Source organism: Sipha flava, unplaced genomic scaffold (genome assembly GCF_003268045.1).
Source record: "Sipha flava isolate LNK unplaced genomic scaffold, YSA_version1 246_pilon_pilon, whole genome shotgun sequence".
NCBI classification, from domain to species: Eukaryota; Metazoa; Arthropoda; class Insecta; order Hemiptera; family Aphididae; genus Sipha; species Sipha flava.
Window position 1 is genome coordinate 146,256 of NW_020272894.1, and position 10,132 is coordinate 156,387.

Genomic DNA, 10,132 nt, shown 5'->3' on the forward strand with positions numbered 1-10,132 from the left:
CTTAGTTGTTACCTGAGTTTTATACGATTTTTTCATATAATAAAAATTCTGTATACTACATTTTTTAGTTTTTATTTTTAAACATATTATTTTATTCAAACTAATGCAAACTTAATGGTTGCAATTTTTTTTTTTTTATTATTTAAATATTATTTTATTTTCAAGATTTTTATTACGTATATGAAAAATAATTGTGCAATACTTGATAATAAAATGTACTAATAAAATTGGTATTGTCATCAATCTTTAAAAATGCAAATAATACAATTATTATACTTACATAGACATTGTTTTATTTTTCAATTTATAAATGTGCAATAAACAATGTATTTTAAACATTACTTAATAAAAAAAATGAATAGAATATTTTGGTCATACAATTGGAAAAATATATAAAATTGTATTTTTATAAAGCTAATGAATTGAATTTAAATTTCCTTTTAGGTATTTGGAATTAAACTATATATATTTAGTTTAAGTTTTAATAAAAAATACATATACGAATATTACAATAGTGTAAATATAATAAAATGAATGAAATTGAGTTGAGGTATATAATTTTAAAAAGTTAGAATGGAATAATTTTATAAATAATGACTTAATAAATAACGAGCGGCTATTTCTTTTTTAAATTTAGTAAATAATGCTAAATTTTCTGCATATTGCATTTCTCGATAGTTAGATTTTTTTTTCTGTGATGCAAAATTGTGTTGAAAAGTAAATATATTAGCTAGTACTTCAAATTGATATTTAGCTGCAAACATTTCATATACCTAAGGATAATAAATATAATGATTAGACCACTACTAATTGATCATTCATGTTAAAGTTAAGAGCAAAAATGAACCTGTGAGTTTCTTGTATAGCCATAGCCAATAAACCGTTCATCATAACTTGGAACATTATTTAATGATACATAAAACGGTTCATAATACAATTGATACTTAGGTACCTTGTGACTAATGTGTAAACCTTCATGTTTTTTAGAGCTTTTTTCAAACCTAAAACAAAAATAAAATCGGTAAATGATATTCATAAAATTGGAAAGTATTAAAAAAATTAATATAAATTTGCTATTATTTTAAAGTTACAGCAAATATAAATGTTTACAAAAATATACTTATATTTTTCAGTGCTGCACTTCACCTAGGCAAACTAGGCAGCTTAGGAAAGGTAAGAACCTAGGGGTCTGAGAGCCTGTCCATGTTCCAAAAAAAAAAAAATGTGAATTCATATACATATACTTATATTTTAATTACAATAATGATATATGTATAGTAATTTCTTAGTCAAGTTATTTTTATTGATATACTTTTAAAAGGCCACTTCTTTAGTATCTGCCTTAGAGCCTTGAGCACTGATATTATTTGTCTTTGAAAAAGCTTATTATCAAAAATCTAAAATCTAAAGTCTATGATACCTTAATGTTACATTAAATTAATTATAACTTCAGTATCTATAGGCATTAATGAAAAATGAATTTTTAGATTATGATAATTCATAAACAACATAATAAATAATTATTATAACTATATAAGATAGCTCATTGTACATGCAATTCAATTAATGGAAAATTCTAAAATTACAACTATAATAAACAGAAGTACAATAACAAAATAAAAAGGTTTATTTAAAATTTCTACAGGATATACAAAATTATAAGAATTTATAAAAAAAATAGATAGATAGATTAAAAACAATCAATAGCATATATTTCACATACATTACAAAATTTGTTGGCATTTGATTTAATTTAAAGACTTCCATGTGAAAATATCTTGCGAGCCCAGCAGATTTCAATTTTGTTAACTCCGTAACATTTTTTGGAGGAATAGCAGACTTATGAACTTCGTAAGTAGGTAAAACATATACACATTTCAAGCATTTTGGTCTTTCAGACAAAAAGTTGTTAAGTAATACTGCTGAATTAATACTTGGAATAATATCAATGTCAGTAACCAATGAATAATGTGTTTGACAATTTAAGCGAGCTAGATTTCTTAGATGATTTTGAGGATAAGGCATTCGAATTTTCCATCGCCTTAAGCTTTCTGGTAATTGTTTCATCAGATTTGATAAAACAACACTAGGATCTTGATGACATGATAATTGATCAGTTTCAAAACCTGATTGTGAAGATTGAGGAAATTTATTTGCCGGTAAAGCAAGATGAAAAGTAACTGTTTGACGGACTGACTGATAACATCGACGTAAAAATCTTATATAATCTAAAATGTAATGGCTGTTAATATTCAAGTAATTATAACATAAAAATATGAAACACCTACCTTGTATATAATATAATTCTTCACCGGCTACATAAATTGCAGTCGATATTGGGCCATTCCAGTTATTTGCTAGTTCTACAATAGATGTTAATCGGTCTACTGAACATTGTGTAGCCAAACATACCATTCCACTTTGTTTTTGGTCTGCTAAAATTACATTATCATATGTCTTAACCATCCGTCGACTGTCCCATCTTCCAGTTGATAATGTCAGATGGAAGAATGAAGTATTTGAATTCTCTTTGATACAATCAGTTTTAATAGAGGAATTGGCTTTAAGCAGTTTAAGTGTTAGGTAAATGTTATATAATAATAATAAAACACTAACATGATGAATGAAAGTAGAAAAACGATTTATACCCTAAAATAAAATATAAGAATACAATTACTTAGTAGATATAATAATTTATTAAACAAATTTGAATAATTAACTTACAAATGATTTAACAAGACGCATTCTTAAATTAATCAAAACTTAAATTTTTTAGTCCACTGAATTGCTTTGAAAATATTTTTATTCATCATTAATCGTACAATGGATATATTTCTTTTATACCATTCAAAGTTATATGTTAAATGTGTCTTCCAATTTCGGTCCAAAAAGTCCTTGTAAAATTCGGACATTTGATCAGCAGTAGCTGCTGATATGCCCTTCTCGGCTAAACATTTTTTGTATGCTTCTCTTTCCTTAACAAATTTTAAGTTATGACGAGACCAAAATTCATGATTCCATTTGGCTACTTCAATCCGTTTGAGTCGTAACTGACGTTCAGCTAAAGACTCATGTTTAGGTATATGATATTTAACTGGTCGTAAATTTGATACTGGATCCGGTGGACCAACTGAATCGACATTGTTCATTGTGCTAAGTGAAAAATTACGTACGAGTAGTTTAAAAAGAACAAACAGTTACATGCAAATTTCTCAAGTCGAAATAATTCGCAATATCTATGTATTTGTGTACCTACCTCAAAAGCTGACCACATTTATAAAACAGAAAAACGTAATTAAAAATGTCTTCAAAATGTATAGACTACAAGTGACTCCGTTGTATTACAAAAACGATGTTACGGAAATAAATTAACCTTAACAGTCCATTATTTATACGTATTATAAACTGTAAAATGATAAAAATACATCTATACGGTTTATTTTAGATGACCTTTAAATATTTGATAAGAAAAATAAATCAATGAAATTCAATGAGCTCAAATTTTTATACTTCCATGATATATTGGTCTTTATTTATCAGCCGCACACACCGGCAAGTGCTAGTCAAGCAAGTGAGCACCACGATTAAAGATATACAAGATATGTAACCATCCAATACTTAGTGGTTGATTTTAATATTGATGTCTACCTATTTTAGATAATTACATGTATATATCAGCCGCCAATTATTGGATAGTGATATTGAAACCAAACAGGTACAAAGATCAATACCGGATTTAAGGGGGGGGGCATCCGGGGCCCATGCCCCGAGCGCTAATTATACAGAGGCGCAAATTTCAAATTTTAAACTCATCGTTTTTATTACATTTTTTTTTTTTTTTTTTTAAATAAATTTAATCTTTTGTATTGAATTACCCAAGTATTTCAAATTAAATAGTTACCAGGCTGATCCTATTACGAACTGGCTGAAGTGACTGGAATGGTTAAAAGTATCCGAAGAGCAACACTAATATTAGGAAATAAACCATTGGAATTTTTAACTGACGAAAGTACTTCAATAGGAGTTTGATTCTCATCGACAAGAGATCTGAAGATTATTAATTCTGCGTATAAATATAAAGCATCAATATCTTTTGAGTTTCTATCCGTCAAACGGTTTTGAAGGTCCATACAATGTTTTAATAAATCTGAATCTGCCATTTTTGTTAATTTCCTTATTCGAAATAAAAACCCAGTCATCTTTATAAGATTCAAGTTGTTTAAAGCGGGTTTCCATTGAACTTATAGATTGATCAACAATATGAAAAAAATACTTTTATCGAAATATTGTTTCAGCAATATAACGTCTTTCATCTTTTACTTCATAATTGAATATTTTTTTTTTTCTTAAACGAAATGATTTAAAATTAGCGTCATTTTCTTCACACATTTCTTTTGCAGTTGCAATAGTTTTCAAATCCTGTTTATCTAAACGATCTTAAAAAAATTAAAAGTCTTTCCAACATTTTATTAGAGATGTCTATATCAATATTTCTACGTTGTAAACTTTTGTTAACAACATCACTTCTACTAAAATACTATACCATATCACCAAACTGAGAACAAATTCAAATTTACTAATTTCATTATCCAACGATTGAGCTTCACTCTTTGACATAGTATCATTTGCTTCTCTAGATATTTCTTCTAAAGCTTCTATGATATTTGGAAGTTGATAACGAAGGGCTTTTACATATTGATTTTTTTATGCTGATTTCAAATCTGTTTTTCATTTTTATCTAGCACGTACAGTTTTAAAAATGAGATTAATTAAAATGTATTCTATATAATACGTTTTATACTGTGTAGTGTGTGTTGTATTCTGATTTAGATACGTATATTGAATCGAAATACCCGAATGTTTTTTAAAATATAATCTTATCTATTCTATTACCTTTATGATGTTATTTCAGTATATAATATACACCCATGCATTATAGTCAATTTGTACGAATTAAAATACGTGTCGTGTGTTTTAGTAGTATGTAGAATATATAATACATTATAATACATAGTGGCCAAACGGAGTGTATAATTTATTACGAACCGCGTATTTATTTTAATTTTATATTAAACGTTATTATACCTCGTCGGTGTAAAAATCATACAGATATTTTTTGTTATGTTTGTGGATCATTTGCAACTAAAACACTATGGCGTAAAATTACAAATTATCTTCGGAATATTTACAAGTTATATTTTGGTTGCCCCCTTGGTGACCAAGATAAAGTATGGGCACCACATACTATATATAATGCTTGTTCTAACGGGCTGCGTGATTGGTTGAACAAAAGAAAATCGACTTTGCCATTAGCAATACCAATGGTCAGTGGCGTAACTGAGAAAAAATCAAGGGGGGGCAAATATAAAATATTTATTATTACCAAAACTCTGACACCCCTCCCCCTCACCATTTAAGACATATTTTTATTGTATGTATTTTATAAAGTATATCTAATTGTTTGATTTTACATAAGTCTTTTAACTCATTTTGTGGTTTAGATTAACATAAATTGTAGGTAGCAAGTACTAGGTACCAATATTGTTAAATAATACCCATAAGAGTTCATTAATAAAATGTGCTGTTTGTACTATTGGATTATCTGGGAGGGGGGAAAAAATTATAGCTTTATCTCTCAAAAAATTGTCAGAGGGGGCACTTGCCCCCCCCCTCCCTTGCCCCCCACAATTACGCCACTGCCAATGGTATGAAGGCAACAAAAAAATCATTACAATGATTTATACTTTTGTAATGTAAACATAAGTGGTTTTTCTAGAAAAAATAAACATAATATTATTTACCCATGCTTAGACTCCGCAATTAGACCAGTTAGTCACAGTGCCTCGTTACCTATTCCAATACCTCAAGAAGAAGGTCTTAATTTTAATTCAGAAATGGAATGTGATCAAGATTCATTTGATCATCATGATGAATGTCCAGGAGATGCAAATTATACCCCAGAAGAAGATAAATCATCTTCTCAAACATTTAGTCAAGATTAATTAAATGATTTGATTAGAGATATGAGCCTATCTAAAGAAAAAATGGAACTTTTGGCTCTTAAAGACCAGTGGAGTAGCCAGGATTTTTAAATGGGGGGGGCAACCACTTTTTTGGATAAGTAAGGTAAGAGAGGATATGAGAATTCACCCTTAAACCTCCCACCATCTACCACCAAGTTTCTAAACGTAATTCAAGCATTTTAGTATAATTTTAAAAATATTTATTAATATATAATTTATAATAATAATAATAATTTTGGTTTCAGTGTTCAGTCACTTGCTCCACTCTGACAGCTGCATTCTCTTAGGCGAATTTCTGGCAAATTCAGTTATTGTTTCACTTTCATGGAATTGCTCTTTTTTATTTATATTAGCCATAGCTAACCCATTCAGTCTGTTTTCCGACACGGTGCTTCTTAAAAAAATTTTTAAGGGATTAAGTGCTGAAAACGTTCTTTCCGGAGTGAAAGAGGTAACTGGTAACGTGGCGAATAATTGTAAAAGTATTTTAATGTTAGATCAAAGATTGGTGCGATGAGAGAGTGAATCAAGAGCAGAATTCGGTTTTGGAATAGGATTTTGACTCCATTGTTGCCTCCATATAAACAGTTCAGCTCTGATTGTAGATGAGGTATCATCATGGAGATCTTGGACATATATTTTAGCAGCTTTTATAATATTTTTATCGTCATACATATTGAAATTGGCCGGAATAAGTCTTTTAAGTGGCATAACATCAATATGCCTTTGATTAAAACGAGCGTTGATTCTATTAAATAGTCAAGATACATTATACATATAAACACGGCCCATGGGGTAGGCTATAGCCCTCTTAGCCTCCCCCCCCTTGGCTACGCCACTGAATACAGGTGAATAGTTCTTATACACATGAAATTAATTTACCATTACCTTCGAAAAACGTATCTCAGGGAATTAAGACGCATGGATCACCTTCTATGACTAAAGATAGTTCGTATGACTGCAGAAGTATACGATTAGGTATTTGATTTCGTATTCAGATTGGTCGCAGTGCACAACCAACTTTAGATAAAACTAAGTGTATTCCATATGCGATTATAAATTAAATAAATCAATTATAATTTATTTACCTTGAAACCACAATATTAATAAACAAATACATATTTTCAAACATATTTTTCATATTTTTTACAAAATGGAATAATTATTTAACATTTATTCGCAAACTTTCAATGCATACGACCATGTTTATAATTTTACTAAAAACTTTTCACGTTTTGTTATCTTATACCTATAACCACATTTAAAAATACAATAAAATCAAAATTCAACAAATATTTATTTTATATTTTACGTACACAAAATATCACAAATCTTTGGGGACATAAGTATACAACAGCATATTATATGTTACCGTCAACAGAGAGTTATTAAGGCGTTATTGAAAATGTCAAATACATGTTTAAGTGTTTTTTATGGGCAATAATATTATTGAAAGATATAATTATGGAATGCCTAATTTAAGCTAAGTGTTACAGTCAATGACATAAATACTTCAAAAATTACACATAATTTTCAAGATTTGTCTATCATTTTCATAAGTGATATTGTAGTCATAATGATCATGTGGTATGCATAGTCGATGAAAATTAAACATGTAATAAGGTACTGTGTTCTGTACAGAGGAACATGACGCCTTCAAATGCACAGATTATTTTATTACTTTTATGGAGATCCATAAATATGGACTCTCACATAGAAAAGCGTTATTTACATAAAAATTTGTTTAGCAAATCGACGAGTATTGACATTTATTCCGTAGGTACAACGAAGGTTGAAATTATGTTAAATTTAGTCATTGACAAAACCATTTGAAATTATTATTAACTAAATGTTAATGTAAATAATGTTAATTTATCATTGACGGTAACTCGTAAAGTGTACATTGTACATGTAACTATAAATATAATTATATATGTCGAAAATCTAACTATTATTTTCCGGTCTTGTGTGTGGATATTTGTTTTTTCAGATACTTTTGATTCAGGTGCTTTTCTTATTTTTTTTTCTTCGTATCACTATAAAAATTGATAAATTTAATATCATTTTGATAAAATATTTTAATATTTGTGATTATCTATAACATAAGGTTATAGAAATGGCTCCTCTACCCTTGAAAAAATGTATGACTAATTCATTGTGCATCATTAAACACAATTTAATTATTTTTTTAAAAATCGATATAACATATTCGTCCTTTTACCATTTCGCGGCTGGTACTAGTACAATACCACGTTTTTTATTGAGTGAGTTTGACTTCATCATCAACCGCAACACATTAAATTTATCTTCGCGTTTTTCTACGCATGTCTAAACAATAAAGGACTATGGTTAAATGCGAATAACATTCATCATCAGTACAATTGAAAAAATTACTAGATAACTGATACATGTTTGCTGATATGCGCAGAAACCTTAATATGTTATATATACATCTTGTTTTGTGAGTAATGAGTGTAATTTTATATCTTACTATCAACAACCATAATAACGCACTGGCGACTAATGGATGGGCACAAAACTTACGTTAAGAAATAAAAAACTATTGATAATTACAAAGTACACGTCTCTCCATGATTCATCTTTGTAAGGGTACTCGTTCGGGAAATGTTTCTTAGTGTGGTGTTCCCACAGTTCATTGGTGTGTTGCATCAGATAAATATTATTTTTTTCAATTCTGTGCAACTGCTCGGGAGTAGCGAATTTCAGGGCTGGTTCCAGATAGTCGAATGGGATCCCTTGAGTAGATTTTAAATCTAAAAAAATTAACATAAAATAATATTACAATAATATCAATATACTGGTGACATCAAACTAGAGTTAAAATCATGTATATATCACCATAAACCGAGAAAATAATATGTACCGTCTAAGTTCTTCTTTAGGGAATTTATGCAAGTATCTTTGAGACTTGGAACTTCTGGATTCACAGCCCTTTTACTCCCAGCGTACACCTTCGTCCTTTTAAATATTATTTAAGGTGAAAACAAATCTACGAATATATAATTATTCTAAGTAAAACCTCTTATATTTTCTCGACAGCATTTCATTCAATGGATCAATCTCCTCGACGAGCTTTCTTTTACTTTTTAATGATGATCCGCTTTCGTTCTGTTGTTTTGTGGAACTTCCTGCTGCAGCTGAGTCCATGGTTTTCAATTTGTTTTATAAATTATTATCAAAATTGAAGAAAAAAGTGATTTTTCAAAAATATTCAAGTTATTCAACAATATTATCGCAAATATATTAAGATTATAATCTTCACTTATACGGTTATTACTTAATATTCAGTAAGTTCATATACGAATACACTTGGTCACTTGAATGTAGCTAATACAAATTCTCATATAAGAATGAAATATCAAGCTCGTTACTATTAGAAGTAAACATTTCATAGATCATCATCAACCATGGAAACGGAATATTTAAATTTATATTTTATGTCAACTACTTTTGAAGTGAAATATTTTATATTATCTTAATTATTTGGAAAACTGTTGAGAATTATAAAAAAATTACTTAAATGTACCTTAATGATAACATCTTATAGACAGACAAAAAAAAATCATGATGTTAAATTTTGTACATTTCTCGCTTCGCTCAGAATCTATAATGTTTATACTCAATGACATGCCTGGAAATTAAATTGTATTGGCCACAGATGTGCCAATACAATTTAAATGCCTTCAATTTCCAATTAGATTGGCATTTGCAATGACTATCAATAAGTCTCAAGACCAAACGATATCTGTCTGTGGCTTAGATTTGAGCACACCATATTTTTCACACGGACAATTATACGTGACGTGCTCTCGAACCATCCAGTTTGTGTTGGTGAAAGATGGGATAACAAAAGATATTGTACACTCTGTTGCATTAAGGGATAGATATTGTTTTTTACTAATATTGTCATAATTAGCGATATATATATAATTTTAATGGATCAATTTTAATAAATTATTAAAAAAATAAATGTTTGATGTTTTTTCGTTTTTATATTTCGTTACCATTCATAGCACTCCATATCTCTTCCTTACATCCTTATTCTTACCCACATTCTTACATGCTTATATTTAATTAGTTATTTTTTT

At 28.7% G+C, this 10,132-nt stretch overlaps 2 protein-coding genes across 2 annotated transcripts; both read right to left on the bottom strand.

The window, feature by feature from the left end:
• Positions 1-577: 577 nt before the first annotated feature.
• Positions 578-2,823, bottom strand: LOC112684218 (beta-1,4-glucuronyltransferase 1-like). The gene is made up of 5 exons (XM_025555601.1): positions 2,725-2,823; positions 2,289-2,649; positions 1,724-2,228; positions 848-1,001; positions 578-773 (listed from the first exon to the last, which is right to left on the bottom strand). Exons 1-5 carry the CDS (start codon positions 2,743-2,745, stop codon positions 585-587), a joined length of 1,230 nt encoding a protein of 409 aa, XP_025411386.1. The 5' UTR covers positions 2,746-2,823; the 3' UTR covers positions 578-584.
• On the bottom strand, positions 2,757-3,149 carry LOC112684235 (APOPT family protein CG14806, mitochondrial). The gene has a single exon (XM_025555635.1). It carries the CDS (start codon positions 3,147-3,149, stop codon positions 2,757-2,759), a length of 393 nt encoding a protein of 130 aa, XP_025411420.1.
• Positions 3,150-10,132: the final 6,983 nt, after the last annotated feature.